The sequence below is a fragment of the Pristiophorus japonicus genome, chromosome 1 (genome assembly GCF_044704955.1).
Source record: "Pristiophorus japonicus isolate sPriJap1 chromosome 1, sPriJap1.hap1, whole genome shotgun sequence".
NCBI classification, from domain to species: Eukaryota; Metazoa; Chordata; class Chondrichthyes; family Pristiophoridae; genus Pristiophorus; species Pristiophorus japonicus.
The window spans coordinates 219,732,389-219,753,547 of NC_091977.1; the positions used below are offsets into that span (position 1 = coordinate 219,732,389).

The 21,159-nt window shown below is 43.2% G+C and overlaps 1 protein-coding gene across 5 annotated transcripts in view; it reads right to left on the reverse strand.

Annotated features, from left to right (window-relative positions):
- cntln (centlein, centrosomal protein) overlaps positions 1 to 21,159 on the reverse strand; it is a 559,253-nt gene that overhangs the window by 317,192 nt on the left and 220,902 nt on the right. For all 5 annotated transcript variants that reach the window (XM_070886555.1, XM_070886564.1, XM_070886537.1 and 2 more), the window contains one exon: positions 6,454 to 6,554. In XM_070886555.1, the coding sequence (XP_070742656.1) occupies positions 6,454 to 6,554 (101 nt within the window). The remainder of the gene's footprint in view (positions 1 to 6,453; positions 6,555 to 21,159) is intronic.

Genomic DNA, 21,159 nt, shown 5'->3' on the forward strand with positions numbered 1-21,159 from the left:
GTTTCTCTCTATTCACCTGCCATCTGTAAATCAAGCAGCTTATCAATTTACATTGGACCTTGACTCATTGAAATGTTTCTCAACCCACCGATTGAAAAATTAGAAAAGCATAAATGAGGCACATGTGAAAGACACAATATTCAGGTCAGATCACATGGGAGTCCTAATGAAAGCATAGTGGACAGTAAAAGAGAAATTAGAAAGGCTGACAGGCAATATTAAAAAATATATAAAAATAAATGGATGCGTTTATTTGTACTGCCAAAATGGCCACCCTTTGTTTCTGATTGGTCCCCTTGGAGGATAAACCACATCCTGAAGTTTCACAGGAATGTGTAACCGGAACCGCCCATCCCAAGGTCTCATTGACTTTGCAAATTGTAACTCGATCCACTTTGACTTCCTGAAGCGACAGAGGACAGAGCTCCCCAGAAGATAGCAAGGGCCAGCCAAAGTGCCTTACCCCAGCGCAAGTGCATCCTCCCCACTCCCACCACCAGAGATGGGGCATTGTGTACAGAATGTTAAAAGGTTTATTGGGTATGAAGTGAATCGTGACAGTGTCGTGACTTCTGGATATCATCCACTCTAATGATGTCCCTTGTAGGTGGTTGGAAGAACGTGATCCGTCTTTCCGAGTTCCCCCTCTCCCCTCCGATACCCCCTACCCCACCCGTCTCTCTCTCTCCCCCCCGCCAGCCTCCCCCCTCCCCGCCAGCCTCTCTCTCTCTCTCCTCCCACCCGACCCCCAACCTCACTCTCTCCTCCCTCCTCCCCCACCCCCCAGCCGCTCTCTCTCTCTCCTCCCCCCACCCCAGCCTCTCTCTCTCTCTCCCTCCCTCTCCCCCAGCCTCTCTCTCTCTCGCTCCCTCCCTCCCCCCCAGCCTCTCTCCCTCTCCCTCCCCCCCAGCCTCTCTCTCTCCCTCCCTCCCTCCCCCCCAGCCTCTCTCTCTCTCTCCCTCCCTCCCTCCCTCCCTCCCCCCCAGCCTCTCTCTCTCGCCATCGGGCCCCGGCCGGCTGAGGGGGGGAAAAAAGAGTGTCGGAGCCTCAGGTCCTGTTTCTCGGCACCACGCGCATGGAATGATTCGGCCAGGGGGGCTGGGGAAGCTTGACAGGGTGCAGGGCTTGTCGCCTGTCGGTCAAAAATGTGCAGAACGGGCGGGGGGGGGAGGGAGGCTGGACAGATGCCTGTCTGTCAAAAAAAGTGCAATACAAATAGTTACATCGAAAATAAATAGCAAGGGCTTTTATAAGCTTATAAAAAGAAAATAGTTGCTCATGGAAGAAGTGAAGAATCTACTTGCGATGTTAACTCTGTTTCTCTTTCCACACCAGGTCTGACGAAAGATCATCGACCTGAAACGTTAATTCTTGTTTCTCTCTCCACAGATGCTGCCTGACCTGCTGAATATATCCAGTATTTTCTGTTTTTATTTCAGATTTCCAGAATCTGCAGTATTTGGTTTTAGAGATGCTATTTCATTCAGTGTGGAAAGTAGCTGAAAATTGAGATAATTATGTATTCCCTTGCTATAAACCAGACAATATGGTCTCCCCTTTTTGAATAAATGTGCAGTTGATGCCCACTTCCACTCCAAGATGCTGTACTTCTCCTGCTCATTGCACTGGCAGCACTTGTCCTCTCAATTCCCCATTTTATTGTTCACCTCTGATTTTTATTCTCAAAGTTGGATCAATACAAGCACTAGAAGGGACACAAGGCTGGAAAGGGATTACAGAGATAGTGTGGAGAGATCGTAGATGAGGATATGGATATTGAATCTGATGTGTTCACAATACCTCTTGTTTTAGTTTTATAATTTTTCAATATACAAGTCATCGGTTGCTTTGTTGGTAGCTCTCTTACTTTTGAGTTAAAATGTCAAGCCCCAGTCCAGAACGTAATTTAAGCTGACATTTCCGTGCAGTACCGAGGGACAGCAGCATTGTCAAGAGTATTGTTGTTCGGGTGAAACATTAAACCAAGGCCGTGTCTGGTGATTCAAGCGGCTATTAAAAATCATATAGCACGAATCGAAGAAAATCTGGGAGTTCTTCTGGGGTCCTAGCTAACAATTGGTCTCAGGAACCACTGCTGGAAGTGCACACATGTGGATATCAGGTGAGAACAGCCTCAGACCTGGCTATGATGCCATCGCTGGTCAAGCTGCTCATCAACATCCACTGTTAAATCTGTGGAATCTTAATCCAGCAGGAGACAATGTTTAAAAGAGGATGGCAAGAGGAGAACATTGCTGAAAAAACTAACATTGGCTTTTTGCCAACATTAAACAGCTTAAAAATGAAGTTGCAAAAATATGTAGGTTGCACTGCAACCTGAAGCCAAGGGGGGGCCACATTCACAATACAATTGCAGTATCGTTGCAAAGTGATTTTGCTTCACGCCAACATTAATTTGTTGAAGTATAAACCTGGAGTCAGGTATTTACTCCTGATTCGTTTCCTTCAGGAAGTCCCCCTTCACTTCACTTCGGAATCAGGAGAAGGCCTGATTCCGGATTTACACCACACCTTTCGCATTGGTGCACTGACATTACAGTTGTAGTCTCTAAGAAGCCCGAGATTCCTGGATAACCACAATACTATTACGCTGACTTCACGCCAGTTGCACAGTTTTCACCAAAGTATAATTGGGCTGTTTGACAGTCAAATCTTGTCATTACAAACTTGCATCAACAAAGCAACCATTACATCAAGAACTCAAGGTCTGAGCTCCTCCATAGATCAGGAATGTTTGTTATAAGAGGTTCACAATAACAGTGCAAGAAACAAGTTGTATGTACTTGCCTTCTATATGTAAGGAAGTCATAATCCTGGTATGGATTAATTCGTGGAAAGTGGCAAGAAACAATGACAAAACTCTCATCATTGACTCTCATCTGTTCCTCAGTTTGAGATTGCATTGTCTCTGTGCGCTTTTTTCTTCGCAATTTGTAATAATTCAATGTGATACACTGGAGTAATTAACTTTAGATGGATTTTTACATAAAAATATTCAGTGACACAATAACTTAATAAGTAGTGACAACTTTCATTTTGCAGCTGTACACACCGTCTAGGAGAAAACCAACAGCAAACGGTTTTGTGGTTTGCCTCTGAAGATCCCATTAATGCTGACACCTGATTAACTTGGCAAAGGAGCCATTCATTACTGTCCTAAAGCATTAAGTTCACAACAGCTGCATCAGCACAATTCCTGCTGCAAATTAGGCTGCCTAAAACTTTCAATTTTGCAAAAAAAAACAAAAGCAAGTCAGAAATCTGGCATTTAAGAGTGTCTATGTGGAGCAGGTGTGACAAAAGCTCATCCAGTCATCCTACAGATCTAAACAGCTCGCTGTCTAGCAAACAGCATATTTTGTCTTGCATTTGTGATCTCAACTTGTTGATTCAAGCTACGGCTTGTGTTCAGTTATTGACTACAGGCCTAGAACATTCTGAAGCATCTTCAAAGATAGAATTCTTTAGCAACAAAAGTAGAAGGCTGCTTTTATACTCCCTTGAATTTAGAAGGTTGCAGGATGATTTTTTTTTGGGGGGGGGGGGGGCGTGGAATTGGTCTTCAGCAATAGTGCAAAACGAATAGTAAATTAAAAACCCATTTTATACAAAAGCAAAATACTGCAAATGCTGAAAATCTGAAATAAAAACAGAAAATGCTGGAAATACTCAGATCAGGCAGCATCTGTGGAAAGAGAAACAGAATTAACGTTTCAGCTCGGTGGACTTTCATTAGCCCATTTTATACCTCAACTGAATTTCTTTTCCATTGACTTCAAATCAAATGAAAATCAGACAGTTTGTACAATGGGTTGCTGATTCAATATCACCCATCTTTACGTTACTGCTGAAAACCCCGAGGTGTTTAAAATTAAGAAGGGATTCAATAGGGTAGATGCAGAGTAACTATTTCCACTGGTGGGAGAATCCAGAACAAGGAGGCATCATCTTAAGATTAGAGCTAGGCTAGTTAGGTGCAAAATCAGGAAACATTTGTCCATACACAGGGTAGTGGAAATCTGGATTTCTCTCCCTAAAAGGTTGTGGATGCTGGGACTCAATTGCAATTTTCACGTCTGCGATCAATAGATTTTTGTTAGGTAAGGGTATCAAGGAATATGGAGAAAATGCAGGCAAATAGGAGTAAAGATACAGTTCAGCCATGGTCGAATAGATTGTTGGAACATGCTTGAGGGGCTGACTGGCCTCCTCCTGTTCCTATGTTCTCCCTTGTTCTCAAGTATATCCTATCTGGATATGGTTATATATATTTATTTAGCAAATTTAATGATAAATTATCAATGTGTTACAATTTTTTGTGTGAAATCCAACAAAGTTTTAAAAGATAACGAAAATTCTGCCCACAACGGGTCCTAAATATACACTATTCTCCTTACCTCAAATGCAGCTCAACTAAACTGTGTTTAAGCACAGCATTAGTATTACTTCATAGGAATCTTTGCCTATATGGAGGCCTGCATGGGCAAACAGTGTCTTTTGGAATTCAACTCCATTTAGTTGGATTCTCTTAATTTAAAGTCTCATTACTTTCTTTTGTAAATGACAGCAATAGAATAGAACATTAATGGAATAAAAGCCCCACATGATGCCAGGGCCTCAACTTGTACTGGAGGTTCAATGGAACCTGAGAACGGTGAACCTTCTAAGATAATAGCCTGACTTATTCTCATCATTTTTCCTTCTCAAGTTTTGAAAAATGACACTGAACTTTCTGGTTAATAAGAGTCTATTAACTCTTGGTATTCTACCAAAGGTGACAATATTGCCTAGCGAAGTCCTCCCAGCTCACTGCTTATCATGTTGCACTGTGCACTGAACATCTCCCATCCACCAAAAGCTGGAGCCAATGTGGCTCTCTCAGGTAATTAAAGTCAAATTTCCCTGATCATTTTTTTGAGAATTTTCCTCTTGCCTTATATTTTTTTAAATTATTTAATAGTTGATCAGTTAAGACGGATGTATTTTTGGTAGTTGTATGTATTCAGATTTAAAAAAATTTTAATTAAGGGAAAACACCAAATTTGGGATTTACCAAAATAAATAAGTCAGCAATTTTTTTTGTTAGGATTTGTATTTTTCTTCAGTTGCTCAAACTTCACAAACAGCAATGAATTTCAATCATCCCTTGGAGGTGGAGGGAGAAAAGATGCTTTAGGAAAAATGTTGCTTCAAGAGTTTTGTGCCATCTTGAACATAGAATCATAGGAACTTACAGCACAGAAGGAGGCCATTCGCCCTGTCGTGCCAGTGCTGGCTCTTTGAAAAAGCAATTGTGCATAGTCCCGCATTCCCGCTTTTTGTCCGTAACCTTGTAAGTTCCTCATCCTCAAGTACCTGTCCAACTTCCTTTTAAAATTATTTATGGAATCAGCTTCCACCACTTTTTCAGGTAGTGGTCCAGATCCCGACAACTCAGTGAAAAAAAATGTCCTCATCTCCCTTCTAGATCTTTTTCCAATGATTTTGAATCGATGACCTCCAGCTATTGACCCACTTGCTAATCAAAATCTCTCACCATCTTGAAAACCTCAATTAGGTCACCTCTTAACCTTTTCTGTTCCAAGGAGAAGAGTCCTAACTTTTCCAATCTCTCCTCATAACTGAAGTTCCTCATAACTGAAGTCCTTCATCCCTGGTAACATCCAAACATTGGTGAGAATGTGGAACTTGCTACCACAGGGAATGGTTGAAGCAAATAGTATAGATGCATTTAAGGGGAGGCGAGGCAAGAATATGAGAGAGAAGGGATTAGTGGGTTATGCTGATAGATTTAAATGAGGAAAGACGGGAGGAGGCTCGAGTGGAGCATAAACGCCGGCATGGACTGGTTGGGCCGAATGGCCTGTTTTTGTGTTGTATATCCTATGAAATCCTGGTTAAGCTCCTCTGTACCCGTTCTAATACCTCTGCATCTTTCCTGAAGTGTGGTGCCCAGAACTGTCCATAATACACCAGCTGAAGCCAAACCAATGTTTTATAAACACATTACTTTTTTGGGTGGGTTTTCTTAATGCTTTAAATTTGCGAGAATAGAAAATATTAATGATGATTTGAATAAGCCAAGAACCTTATTAAGCATTTTACTTTTTCTTAAGTGTCTCAAACTATCCTAGATTAAGAAGCCTAAATCAATCCTCCAGCCTCATCAAAACATGTAATGGTTTTATGTTTGGTATTTTTGTCTTTGATTCATATTTTGCTTTATGTCAAGATCTTTCTTTAAAATGTTAACTGACAATTTGATTAACATTATTATATATAATTAGTGCTCCTCATAAGTAAACAGTTCTGTTAGATACTATTATCAAATGTACTTACCACAAAAGTGAAAAACAAAGAAATTGTAAACACAATGGTTTGATTAGTGACCTTCAAACATTGAACTACCTCCATTTCACCCTGCTCTCTTACCTTCTCGCTCGTGCTGCAGGCATATGGTCAGTTCCTGAATGGTGGCTTTGTTCATAGCAGACCACACCCTCAGTTGGTCGAGCTCTTCTCCAAGGTTCATACTGCAAGAGGAGAAACCGGAGGACTGTTGATTAGCAGTCTCAAAGACAGCTTCTACATACAACATCTCATATGGCAAGTTCTACTTTTAACTTGAAACAAAATTGAATGAACTAGAAACAACAAAGGAAAATACTAAGTGGATGACGGTGGTAGCGTTGATTGTAGATAGTACAAAATGGTGACATTGCTAAGAGGTTTCCCAATATTACAAAGCATGGCTGATTTCTCACAAACCACATTTGACAATCTAGAATTCAATACAAATATGATTTCCTTCATTTAACTGTTAATCAGAATGGCGTGCACATACTCAAAAATAAAAATACCACTGAGGTAGTCTGACATGTTTGCTATATTAAGTTATGAACTCAATACAAACACCGATATCAATTATGTAATATCTGATTGCAATTTTCTTATTTAAAATTCAATCAATCTTTATGAACAGTTTTACCTAAAAAGCAACATCTTTGAATAGTATAGTACTCTATATTTTCTAATAAAATTAGCATGCTAACAATTCATAATTCCTACTTTACATCAAAATGTTTTTCTATTAAGCTCATACAAAACTCTGCTGCCTACATACTAACCCTCATTAATTCCAACTCACCCATCAATTCTGTGCTGGCTAACTTATATTGGCTCCCTGTCCACCAACGCTTTGATTTTAAAATTCTCATTCTAGTGTTCAAATCCTTCCAGGACCTTGCCCTTCCCTATCTCGCGAACATCCTCAAGCCCGCCAACCCTCCAAGAAATCTGCATTCCGCCAAACCTGGCCTCGTGTGAATCCCCACTCCATTCACCCCACCATTGGTGACCGAGCCTTCAGACATGTAAGCCCCAAGTTCTGGAATTCCCTTCCTGAACTTCTCCACCTCTCTCTACACCTCCAAGACCCACCTTAACATCTTTAACCAAGCTTTCAGTCATCCACCACAATATCTCCTTATTTGCCTCGGTGTAAATGTTTGCCTGATAACGCTCCAGTGAATCACCTTGGGATGTTTCCCTATAATAATGGTGCTATGTAAATGCAACTTGTTGTGGTTCTTATTCCTTAAAAGTATTAGTTTAGTACAAAACATGCATTTTAGTGTAAAGTGAGATATGTATGAAATTAGGGGCTCAATTTTCCCCATGCTGTTTTTTTGCATATTGCAAGAGTTGCACCAATTTGTTTTGGCCGGGACTCCAAATAACTAACTTGCAAGTTTCTCCGTTCTATTTTTTGAAATTAGAACCGCGCAGTCTGTCCTTCAGCTTCAGAGAATGGCGCCAAAAAAACAATGCCCCCCACTCCCCCCACCCCTCCTGTGCATGCGCAGAAAAAAAAGGACATTTTTGACGTGAATGTTATGGCCGCGCATGCCCAGTACAGCTCCCGGTCGGCATTCTGCCATTTTTAAAGAGCCAGTTGTGTGTGAGAACTTTAATTCTCAGTAGAAAAATCGGAGCTGCAATACAAGATGCATCGCGGCTCAAGGACCAAGAATTAATCACAGGATGAAGTGGAGGCACTGGTTAGTGCAACTGAAGCCAGATGGCACGAGCTGGACACCAGCAGAGGTCACATAAAAGTTTCACCAAAAGAAATGAAGAAACGCTGGAACCAACTTGCTGTGCAATGGTGACCACCCCGAGGTCTAGAGGCCAGTGCAAAAAGAAGTGGCAGCACCTTGGTCAAGTAATATTTTCATTTATTCACAGGAATTTCAATTGTAAATGTGACCATCTGTATATGTCCCACCCAGCAGAAAGACACCCTCTCTAAAAAATTTCATTTTCATCTTTGCAGAGGAAGGTGGCACACAACAAAAGGGAAAGAACTCAAACAGGAGGAGGCCCGGCAAATCTGCACCCACTGACACTCTTGGAAGAGAGAGTTGCTGCTTTGATGGGTCTTGCCTGGAGAAAAGCAACCACCACTACATAAGCTGGGCCCACACTTGAGGGAAAGGGTAAATCCTTGCAAATGCCACAGTCTGGCTTTGCTAAATGTTAAGTACTGCGCGGGAGAGCAATGCTTCAGATCATGGGGATGTTTCCGTCTGTAACACTTCGGTTGATGCAATGTGTTATCATTCATCGTGGTCCTTCAAATGAGCCTGCTGCCTGCTGTATCACGCCACCCTGGCCACCTTCTCTGCTGCTTACCATTTGTCTGTTCAGTTAGATTTGGCAGAACTTGAGGCTGAAGCCGATGCAGAAGATCCAGACACGGACAAACCTGAAAAGAAGAACATCTTCCAATCTCACCTTCCAGACCATGGGGGTGAGGGGGAGGGAATGGATGAAGCCCCCACCCTTGTACTCACTCTGGAGGAGGTGCAGGTGCTGCCCATTCAAGTGCCAGCCCTTTCCTGAGTGGTACGAGTGTTGGAACATTCCATGGTTTCTCACAGACCAAGGCTGGGGATTCCAGTGGGATGCAGCGAGGCACATCCAGGGCACCACCGTCCAAAGGCTGCAGGTCCCAGTGGGATGCAGCGAGCCACACCCAAGGTGAGGAGCGGAAGGAGAGCTCGACAGCGCGCTCCTGAGATGCATGATCGAACAGATGTGGTTCAGATGATGGCAATGAGTGCAGAGAGCATTGACCTTACACAATCACTCCTGGACACCATCAGTGGGGGGGGGGGTGATGAGGTATCGGGACTGTCGGGAGAAGTAACAACACTCGAAATGGGAACACTGTCCCTGAACATGAGGGAGGGAATGTTGCAATAGTTGACATACTGTCGGCGAACATGAGGGAGGGAATGTCGCAGTTAGCTGCTGCAATAAGGGAACACGCCCAGACAGAATCAATTGCCACTCCCACTCCAATCCCCAGACCAAGCTGGGCCTTCCACATTACCGCCTGCCCACGCCCCCCATTAAGAAGTGTGCATTACCCACAATATTCAAAAGAATAAGCTTGGTACCAACCTGAGAAATGCTGCGCCATCACCTGCGGGCAGGGGTAGAGTCACCAAGACTTGGTGCAGCGGGTGGTCTTAGAATAAGGTGGAGGAGAGATGGGTGCAGCCTTTCTTTGCTGCTGCTGTAGTTGTTGTTATTATTGTTGTTACTGTTGTAATTGTTCTCAAATTAAAAGTTTTTTGTAAGTTATATAAATTTACAAGTTTAAAAGTTTGTAAGTGATCTTAACTGAAAACTTTCAAGTTTGATACAAGAATACTTTTATTCAAATTAAGTTAAGTACAAACAAGTGTTAAACTTTTGAATAAAATAGATTTTAAATTATAAAACTGAATCATTTCCATTATTTATTCCATTAACACAACTTTTTGAACTGAAGAAAAATCATTTCCATTATTTGTTCCATTAACGCAACACAACATTATGGAACAGGTCCAAACAGTAAACATGGTCCATTTGGAATAGTTGCCGCTGAGCCTTCAGGCAGCAAAGCGTGCACGGATGAGCTGCTAGTGCAAGGCTCGAGCAATCGTGAAAGGGGCAAGACGGTCCGCCCTCCTCCACCGTTGTGCTCCGGTTTCAGGTAGTTGCATGGCTTCCTCATCCTCCTCCTCCTTCTGCTCGTCATCTGCATCTTGCTCCTCATCATCAGCCACTCTCACCTTAGGTGGGTCCTCTACTACCAGCTGCTGCTGCCTCAAGTGGCTAGGTTATGCAGCATACAGCACACAACAGTGAACTGACCAATAATCTCAGGGGAGTATTGCAAATGGCCTCCGGAATGGTCGAGGCATCGGAAACGCTGTTTCAAGATGCCAATGGTCCTCTCTAATATGCTGCACGTCGCAATGTGTAACATGTTGTATTCTCGGTCAGCTTCCGTCCGGGTTACGCATAGGGAGGTCATGAGCCAGGTGGTGAGGCCGTGCCCTTTGTCTCCCAGAAGCCAGCTCTGCCCTTCTGGCTGCTGCTAAAACATGGCAGATATAGCGCTCTCGCGTAGAATGAACGCATCATGGGTGCTCCCAGAATATCTTGCATCAACTGACATGATGCAATGCATGTCATCACACACGGGCTGCACATTCACGGAGTGGAAGCCTTTTCTGTTCTTGTACATCTCGGAATCCTCCAACGGTGCTCGCAAGACGATATGGGTACAATCAATGCAGCCCTGTAACTTTGGGAAGCCAGCAATCCTGGAGAAGTCCACAGCCCTGTCGCACATTGCCTGGTGGTCAAGGGGAACTTTATGTAGTCATTCTTCTGGGCATATAGTGCAGCAGTCACCTGCCGAATGCAGATATATGTTGCATGTTGAGAAATGGTGCACACATCCCCAGTTGTGGCCTGGAATGATCCAGTTGCATAGAATGAAAGTGCAACTGTAACCTTCACTTCAATTGACAAAGCAGTCCTCCTGACACTTCTAGGTTGCAGGTCTGCTTTTACTAACTCACAGATCTCGTTTACAACTTCTTGGCGGAAGATTGGGCTTACATCCTTCAATAGATAGAAAATCATGGGTTTGGGGAGGGGGGGGGGATTCCCAAATTCCAATATGCATAGGAGACTCCATCCTTGGATTGCACATTTGAAAAATGACCCCTACTGATATTGTACATGCAAAACTTAAACCGATACATTGCTCAGAGAATCTCAAATTAATGTGTGTCATTAACATTGGGTAATGGCTAATGGCAGTGATGCGTCTTTGTCATGCTGTCCACTATATCATGGAGAGAAGGAGAGTGAGATCTGGGCCAAGAATACATTATTTTGGACTATCTATAGAGTAATATGTGAGGGTGGAAGCTGTAATAAAAACAGAAAATGCTGGAAATCTCAGCAGGTGAGGCAGCATCTGTGGAGAGAAACAGAGTTAACGTTTCAGGTCTGTGACCCTGAGGCAGAACTTAAGGATGGAAGCTGCCTCTGCTTGCTTCAGATCTCGACAACTGTTCCTTCAATCTCACAGTTGCATTGAAGTTACGGATAGCTTTACATTTTTAGCCGCCAAGATTCTCAAGGAAACTGCACTGAAATGGCATAACATACCAAGTCACAATATGACATGGCAGAACATTCGTGGCACACGCTCACATTTCGATCATTTTTTAAATGAAGGTGATCAATGCAGCAAAAGTTTTACACGCTTAGAGGATCTGCTACTCCATGCAAATGCAGACACAAGTATAGCGGATACATCCTATATTAAGAGGAAGGGATTTCGCACTCTCAATATGCACGTTGTTTGCAATGCGAAATACTCTGGATCACCACATAATTCATTGATTCTTAAAATTCTCTAGCAGAATATTTGAGGGGGATTACCTTTTACCTTGATGATCCTTGGGCGATTAAAGGTATTCAGTGAAACAGACTCATTGTGGTAATTAACAGCAATTATTTGTGCATTAATGATTTGATTACTTATTTTTCCTTCACTGGAAGCTGTGGTGCATGGATAAAATTTTCTCTGTTGTGCTAGATGATATTAGACAGTTAGATAAGCAGATATTCTCTGAAAATTAGTTTGTGCTTTTCTATCAACCTTGACAATCTCACCTTCTTCAATATGTAACTTCTATTAACCAATTACATACAGCAAATCCTCTCCACAAAATACTCTTCGGGCACCATTCCAAATATCAGTTGTGATTCTGCACCAGAAACAAATTTCATATAATTTTGAGCTAGCATAACCAGCCTGTTGTGTTCATACTCTATTTGTTTGTTACACAAACTCTCACTGGACAGGCATTAGGGCTCTGCAGGAGCTATTCACACACTGCTGTAAACATGCTGGTTCGGGACACCATTTTGGGAGTTGCTATAAAGGACAGAGTTAGTTACATTACTCCTGTTAGTCTGTTTATTTCTGTACACAACATAATTTGGCGACGAGGATGAATCAAATGAACCTCCCTCCCCTCCCCCACCTTTCCTCTCCACACCTGGGGACTCCAATTCCGTGGCCGAGATAGATAAAAAGCTTTTCTACGTACATCATGGCGAGTGGGTTAGACGGCGACAGCGTAACACCATCTCGCCACCGTGCAATACTTATCTACTGCCTCGGCACCGAAGGCCAACGCATCTTTAGCCAAATCGAAGACACGGAATCCTACGACAAAGCAGTAAGTGCCCAAGAGAAATATTTTGGGCCAAAGAAAAGTATCATGATGGAGAGTTACAAATTTCGTCAAAGGGGGCAAGGGAGCGGTGAACCAATCAAGTTAGTCTGTTTATTTACATACACAACACAGCCCTGTTATTTTTTTTGAAGTTTTAGGACATATGCATGATTCTCACCAGAATACCTCACATAAAGCATGATGTTGTGCACACTACTGCCTATTGCATTTCTGGAGATACTGGCATTCAGGAACCCAAACCACCCGACACTAAATCAGCAGTGAGATATCTACAAAACCATGCATTTGTTCCAGTCTTGGCCAGTTCAAGAGCAAACTTAGGTGAAGAATATTGTAAAATTGAAACTAGATTTCAGAGCCATTGCACGATAATTGGAGTATTGGCATACTGGAACAAATGATATTCCATACTTACCAATTAGAGAACAATGAACATTCTACCAGAAATCACGGAATATCAGTGAAAGATAGTCCTGGTCTTTACTAAAGGGTTGCACAACATACCATAAGTACCACAAGAACATAAGAAATAGGAGCAGGAGCAGGCCATTCGGCCCTTTGAGCCTGCTCCGTCATTCAATAAGATCATGGCTGATCTTTTACCTCAACTCCACCTTTCTCTGCACTATCCCCCCATATCCCTTAATATCCAAAAATCTATTTATCTCTATCTGGTATATATTCAATGACTAAACATCACAGTCCTCACAACCATCTATTCTAGATCCCTTTTAAAATAGTTATTTCAGTAAAGTACAATACACCAGCACATGAAACTGTCATCAAGCAATAAATTATACATTTCACAAAGGTCAGACTGAAAGGAGTTTACTGTCTCACTAGCTCAGACTTTTAAGAAAATCCTTACCTCGGTCAAAAAAAACAGACTTAATCTCAAGAGATGCAAACTTACCCTGGCCTCCTCTGACCTACCATAATGCTATTATAACCATGGAGCAGAGAACAGATGAGCTGATAAGATCACTAGACAGCATTTATTTTGCACATACTTCAACAAAAGTGTTTGAAGGGCTGGTGGGAATTCACAGCAGTGGCCATGTGACTCAAAGTCTCAGTAAGCGAAGTGTTCCAGATGCAAGGTGATCTAATTTCACTGCTTCAAGTAACGTGCTTCAGTCTTCAGTTTCCTTCCCCCTTCCAAAGTACTCCATCACAAATCCATACAAAGAAATGCACTCGAAAGAAAAAAAATTTCAGTTGCTTTTCCTAAATGCTTTGAAAATTTATCAGTTCTTTTGCATTAAAACGTTTCCTCTCTGATGCAAACGTCTAGACAGCAGTAAAGCGGGAGGTTTTGGCAAGGGATTATTGATGTATTGAGTGGTATGCTGCAGAAAGTCAGGCCAGCCATGAAATAAAAGAGATGAATTTCTGTTTGCAGCAAAAGAAAAAAAAGAAGTTTACTGAAGAAAATGTCACAAGAAATCACTGTACAGTTTTTCCACCTCCATAGTGTATTGCTTTACAGTATATATGGTAATAATACACAATGGAGTTGAAATTCCTCAGCCTTTCTGCCGTAACTTCGCAATGACCGAAAGCTCCTCCGATGATGTCAGATCCCAGCTTCATAGGCCTAGTGGGAAATATCCATCTGCCCCTCACAGGGGCATCCACATTAGAGTGGGCGGGGCTGAAAGTGGGGACTCCCAATACATCCTGGGCCTCAGACTTCTCACACCAAGTTGGAGGCCAGTACTCCGAGTGAAAAGATGCAACCCCTGCACAGTGCAAATGAGACCTGATTGATGCGGTCACAGGTTGCAACTGTGGCCTGTAACCCGCCCCCCCCCCCCCCCCCAAAGATTAAAGGGGCAATTTTTTATACCCCTTTTATCAGCTTCCTTTTAACTGTTTCCCAGTGGTGGGGCAGCTAAACTGGACCTCCCAGCGACTTGGGGTATGCGAACACCAGTTGGAAATTAAGTGCTCCCCACCTCTTCCAATTGTGCACACACCACTGAGGTTAGTGCTGAAGAGAATTGGCAATCACCATCCTGCTCTATGTGGCGAGTTCGCAGTACACGGAAAATGGTATTCAAATACTCAGGGTAACATAACCTTGATATTTAACTACCTACAAATATTCCTACGGTTATATGCAGTTGTTCACCTAAGGTGGTAGGGCATGCAGCTCTCAAATTTGTCTATAATCCCAACTTTCCCTCAAAATTTCTTTCCTTCAGGGGTTTTCAGTCCCACACATCTTTCAGCGAGGCAAGGAATACCACCATACCCAATAACTTTCAGCAACTCAACAGTAATGTTGCGATCTACTAACACTTGATTAAATTTAAATAGGAAGAGGTGGGAAATGGGTTTACTATAGGTATTATGTTTCTCATTGTTTCAATGTAGAGTTTGCTTGATATTGCTTCCCTCACCTCCTTCTGTATGTGTAGGTCCTGTCACATAGCCTAGTTCTTTTGTAAGGAGGCCGCAGCAAAGAGATTGAGTTGATACAAAGCGGAATCTAAGCACAAAGTATCTGTAAGGTCTAAGTTGGAACAAAGTCAGACAAATTGGATAGAAAATTTGTATGTGGAGGTTGGACTACTGTAAGGGGTTCACCTCTGACCTTCTGAGCGGTTCGAATCACTCCCACTCCCTGGGTTCGAGACTTTGGGTTTATTTGGGGGATGTGACAAAGTGCAAGAGACAGCTGTTTTGGTGCAAAGAACTTTGATTTTATTACAGACAAGAAAAGTACAATGTCAAGCTTGAAATGACTAGAATAAAGAATACTTCACCACACATTCAAAAGGGGTTACAGAAATAATACACCTCCCACCTCCCAATGCCTAACTCTGACTAGGTTAGAATCCAGGGCAGACAGGGTTTATGCTCACCAATCCTTTATTATCCATTGGCAGTGGTTCACAATTTCGGGGTTCACTGGACTCTGTAGGTTCTGCTTGCTGTACCCCGAACGTCGTAGAGGACTTCTGACTGCGCAGTCTTTAGTTGGGTGGTGTCCGCTGATGCGGTAGGGCGCGTATTGGACTTATGGGGTGAGTACCCGCTTTCTTCCGTTAGAAATAGGTTTTAAAGTCTTTTTAGGTAATGTTTCACCTGTTGGTAACTTGGACTAGATTTTAGAGTGGAAACTTTCGAATCTTCGGTTTCTTTTGAAGAGTTTTGATTTTGGAATTGGCCGATCGCAGTGCTTTCGATGTTACCACGCTGGCTGTGGTCAGTTGTTGCCGCAATGGCGCTGTCCGAAGTTATTAGGGCTGCTTTCTGCTGTGATAATGTTTTTCCTCCTTCTTTCGGTAGTAGGGCAGTGTGGCCCCGGGAGTGTCGTCGAGGCTGAAGAAGCTTGTTAAAACTGCTGCAGTGGTCTCCTTTCTCCCTTCTTGATGCTCTATGATGCTATGCATAAACTTCATTAAAGCAGGGCCCCAGTTATACTTTGGGGCCGTTCTAATCTTCGCGCCAAATCAGCCCCGATTCTTTGTTTAATTTTTGGCGGGCTTGATATCTCTGTCATATTTTGGTGGGCCCATTAATGTTAACCTGGCTCGGATGTGTCGATCTCTTGAATTTGTTTCTTGATCAGGAAAAATTAGCTTTGGTATTTGCAACGTCTGCCTAGCCTGGGTTTCCAAGCGGGCTGGATGGGCCATTAACATTATGTATGCGTTGGATGGGTTTCCTGCTCAGGTTCAGGACCCTAGTTTCCAAATTAACTGTGTCACTCTCCATCTTAATAATGAATTCTACCATGTTATGGTCACTCTTCACCAAGGGGCCTCGCACAAGATTGCTAATTAGTCCCTTCTCATTACACATCACCCAGTCTAGGATGGCCAGCTCTCTAGCCGGTTCCTCGACATATTGGTCGAGAAAACCATCCCCAATACACTCCAGGAAATCCTCCTCCACCGCATTGCTACCAGTTTGGTTAGCCCAATCAATATGTAGATTAAAGTCGCCCATGATAACTGCTGTACCTTTATTGCACACATCCCTTATTTCTTGTTTGATGCTGTCCCCAACCTCACTACTTCTGTTTGATGGTCTGTACACAACTCCCACTAGCGGTTTCTGCCCTTTGGTATTCCGCAGCTCCACCCATATCGATTCCACATCATCCAGGCTAATGTCCCTCCTTACTATTGCATTAATTTCCTCTTTAACCAGCAACGCCACCCTGCCTCCTTTTCCTCTCTGCCTATCCTTGCTAAATGTTGAATACCCTTGGATGTTGAGTTCCCAGCCTTGGTCACCCTGGTGCCATTATGTTTGATGAGTTTGTACGATTTTGATAATTGTGAGCTGGGCGTGCGTCCCACTGCGCTGGCCTCTCTGGTCCGCACTTCCTAAGAGTAAGGGGCCTTGCAGGGAGTCTCATCTTGCAAAATATTTATTCTCCCAGAACTAATCAAAAGACACTTAATTTACACACTCTCAGCTGATCTCGTACAACTTCTTTCCAGATTATTTCAGTCGTGATGTGCATCCTACTTCCCCCTTTGCCTTGCAGCAGTGTAACCTCTGACTCACTGTGAACAATGCTATCTGTTCGCACTTCCTTTATTTTTTTGCATTTATACCAAGTAAATAAATAATTGTGGAAAAAAGTTCCACATTAGCTATCTTTTATCATTCATAAATGTTCAACATACCCAAGGTATCACCACAAATTACATATTCCTTTCAGATAGCCTCTTGCATCCACACTGCTTTTTTTGTTCACCAGGGCAAAGGGCACTCATTAGTCCCAACACCCGCAAGCAATCTAGATAAAACATTAACTAAGCAATTCCTTTAACTATATTAAATTTCATTAAACTCAAAGTCTAACACCATTAGGTTGCAGCAAAACACAGCAGGGGCACAACTGCAAAATCTAAAAATTCTGTTTGGCTGACAATTTTAAAAGAAATCCTAAATTACTTGTAGATATCCTCTTCTTTTCACCTGCCATTGAAGAGCTGTGCTTCTCACACGATCTTCCTTCCATTGGTAAGTGATCACTGTTATTTCTTTGGGCTAGCAGTTCCAAAAATTGATCTTAGATCTCAACACTTAACAGGAGAATTCATCAGAATTGCTATATAATCTAACATGTTATAAAGATATATTGAGATGAAGTTACTTGTGTTTGTCAGGGATTCTCATTCTTATGCTGCAACATTGCTCGGAGAAAGAATCTGTGTCACTGTGCACAGCTCCGTGGCTCCACGAAGACATATTCCAATCCCCACCATTGTAGGTGGATATTGAGTTGTGATTTTGCAGTATGAAGTCCTGGAACAAGAGCGCACCAACAAATACCAGTCGATGCACATATATTATCTTTAGAATACAAGATTATTACATTACAAAGGATATACAGCACAGAAACAGGCCATTAAGCCCAACAGGTCCATGCCAGTGTTTATGCTCCACTCCAGCCTCCTACCGTCTAACCTCATCTAAATCTATCAGCATAACCCTCTATTCCCTTCTCCCTCAAATACTTATCAAGCCTCCCTTTAAATGCATCTAAACTATTCACTTCAACCACTCCCTTTGGTAGCAAGTTCCTCATTCTCACCACTCTCTGGGTAAAGAAATTTCTTCTGAATTCCCTATTTGATTACTTGGTGACTATCTTCTATTGATGGCCTCTAGTTTTGCTCTTCCCCACAAGTGGAAACATTTCATAATTTTATCGACCTCTATTAGGTCACCCCTCAGCCTTCTCTTTTCAAGAGAAAAGAGACCCAGCCTATTCATCCTTTCCTGATAGATGTAACCTCGCATTTCTGGTATCACCCTTGTAAATTCTTTTTGCACCCTACCCAGTGCCTCTATATCCTTTTTATAATATTGCAACCAGAATTGTACATGGTGCTCCATGCAGTCTAACCTAGGTTTGATACAAGTTTAGCATAACTTTTCTATTTCTCAATATTATGGGCTCAATTTTGGCCAGGAGTTGCTCCGTTTTTTTTTGGAGTAGGCTGCTTTTTCTGGTGTAACTTAAAAATCCCCAGTTTCCCCAATCAATTTGCACCAGCATAACTCACTTAGTTACGTTTTTTTTAGGTTAATTTTTTTTTCTCAAAAGGGGATGTTCCCAGCCACCTACACCAGTTCTGCCCATTTAGGCAACTTTGGCCAGATAATAATTACTCCATTTCTACTTCTGTCAGTATATGTGGCCACTTCAGAAAACTCTTGCGGAGAGATAAAGAAATCAGCGTTGGTAAGTACGTCGGAGACCATTCGGTCTGGGATGGGGCAAGAAGCGGAGAGGACCTGGACCTAAACCAACCAAGCCTAACCCTTAGCAATGTTTGCCAACAAAAACTACTAACAATTCTATAAGAAATAAAAAAATAAAGTCCGACCTTCAACTTCAAACTGAAATTCACCTTTCTGCACTCGGGACGGGAAGGCAACGGGCCGGTGTGGGAGGCCACTCGGCCTGGGCTAGGGACGGGAGCGTGTGAACTGGTTAGCATTGGGCTTCAACGGAGAGGCTGCAAGCAAATCAACGGAGAAGCTGTGGGGCGAGGAGCGAGTGAAATGGCCGGCATTGGGATTCAACGGAGAGGCGGGGGGGGAAAGGGGTGCGGGGGGGGCAGGGAGGGAGAGGCAAGCATCGGGAGCCACAGAGAGGGAGAGGCTGCAATTCAACAGAGAGGCTGGGGGAGGGGGGGGGGGTCACAAGACTCAAGGGGGAGGGAGGAGGAGAGAGAGCGAAGTCATAATACTCAAGGAGGGGAGGGAGAGAGGAGAGGACAAAAGATCTTTGGGTGTGGTCCATCCATACAGATCTTAGGAAGGAGAGAGAGAGAGAGAGAGAGAGAGAGAGAGAGAGAGAGATAACTGCGAACCTGTTCTGCCTGCTTTCCTGCCGTTTTGACCTTCTTTGAACGTTTAACTTTAAGTATGGGGGCAATATTGACAATGCCATACCTTTTGCAAGCGTTCTGCATCATTGTGCTACGTAGGAGACAATTGATTAGAGCTCATCACATCAGAACCCATAGGCTGCTGGACAGGAGGCCTTACCCACCTCGGCAATTTCAAGTCAGGCGTTTGTACCTGCACTTGAGTGATGCAGAATGTGTTAAAAGGCTGCGTTTCCGCCGAGAAGTTGTCCGTGAGATCTGCGAGTTGCTGCAGCCAAGTGTCAGATGAACTGCTTTGTCAGTTGAAGTGAAGGTTACAGCTGCACTTTCATTCCATGCCTCTAGATCGTTTCAAGCTACAACTGGAGATGTGTGCGCCATCGCTCAACATGCAATACATGTCTCCATTCGCCAGGTCACGGCTGCACTGTATGCGCGGAGGAATGACTTCATCAAGTTCCAATGACCGCCCAAGCAATCCATGACAGGACTGTGGGGTTCTCAAGGATTGCTGACTTCCCAAAGGTACAGTGCTGCATTGATTGTACGCACATCGCAAGGATGCCGAGCTGTTCAGGAATAGAAAAGGCTTCCACTCCATTAATATGCAGCTCATGTGAGACAACATGCATCGCATCATGTCAGTCGATGCAAGATACCCTGGCAGCACCCATGATGCATTCATCCTACACGAAAGCGTTATATATGCCTTGTTTGAGCAGCAGCCAGAATGGCAGAGCTGGCTTCTGGGAGCCACCTGGCTCATGACACTCCTACGCGTAACCCGGACAGAAGCTGACCGTCAATACAACATGTTGCACATTACAACGCGCAGCATCATAGAGAGAACCATTGGCATCTTGAAACGGCGTTTCCGATGCCTGGACCATTCCGGAGGTTACTTGCAATACTCCCGAGATTGTCGGTCAGTTCACTGTTGTATGCTGCATAACTTAGCCATCATGAGGCAGCAGCTGGTAGTGGAAGACCCACCTGCGGTGAGAGTGGCTGATGATAATTATGTGGAAGATGCAGGTGATGAGCAGGAGGAGGAGGATGATGATGATGAGGATGAAGAAACCATGCAAGTGCCTGAGGCCGGAGCACGACAGCAGAGGAGGGCGAGCCATCATGCTCCTTTAACGATTGCTCGAGCCTTGCGCCAGCAGCTCATCCGTAAACGCTTTATTGATGCCTGAGAGCTCAGCGACAACTATTGCATATGGACACGTTTATTTTTTGGAGCTGTTCCGTAATGTTGTGTTTTGTTAATGGAACATGATTCAGTTTTAATGTAAAATGTATTTTATTCAAAAGTTTACAATGTACTTAACTTTACTGTAATAACATTATTCTTGTATCAAACTTTACTTGAATATGACTTTTTATGATCACTGAAAAACTTTAAGATCCCTTATAAACTTGCAAATTTACATAACTTACAAAAAACTTTCAATGCGAGAACATTTACAACAGTAGCAACAACAACAGCAGCAGCAAAGAAAAGCTGCACCCTCCTCTCATCCCCCTTAGTCTAACACCACCCGCCGCGCTTGGTCTTGGATGCTCCACCACCCGCAGGCGGTGGCGCAGTGATTTTGGGCTTGGTACCAAGCTTATTCCTTCCAACATCTCAGTTAATGTGCATT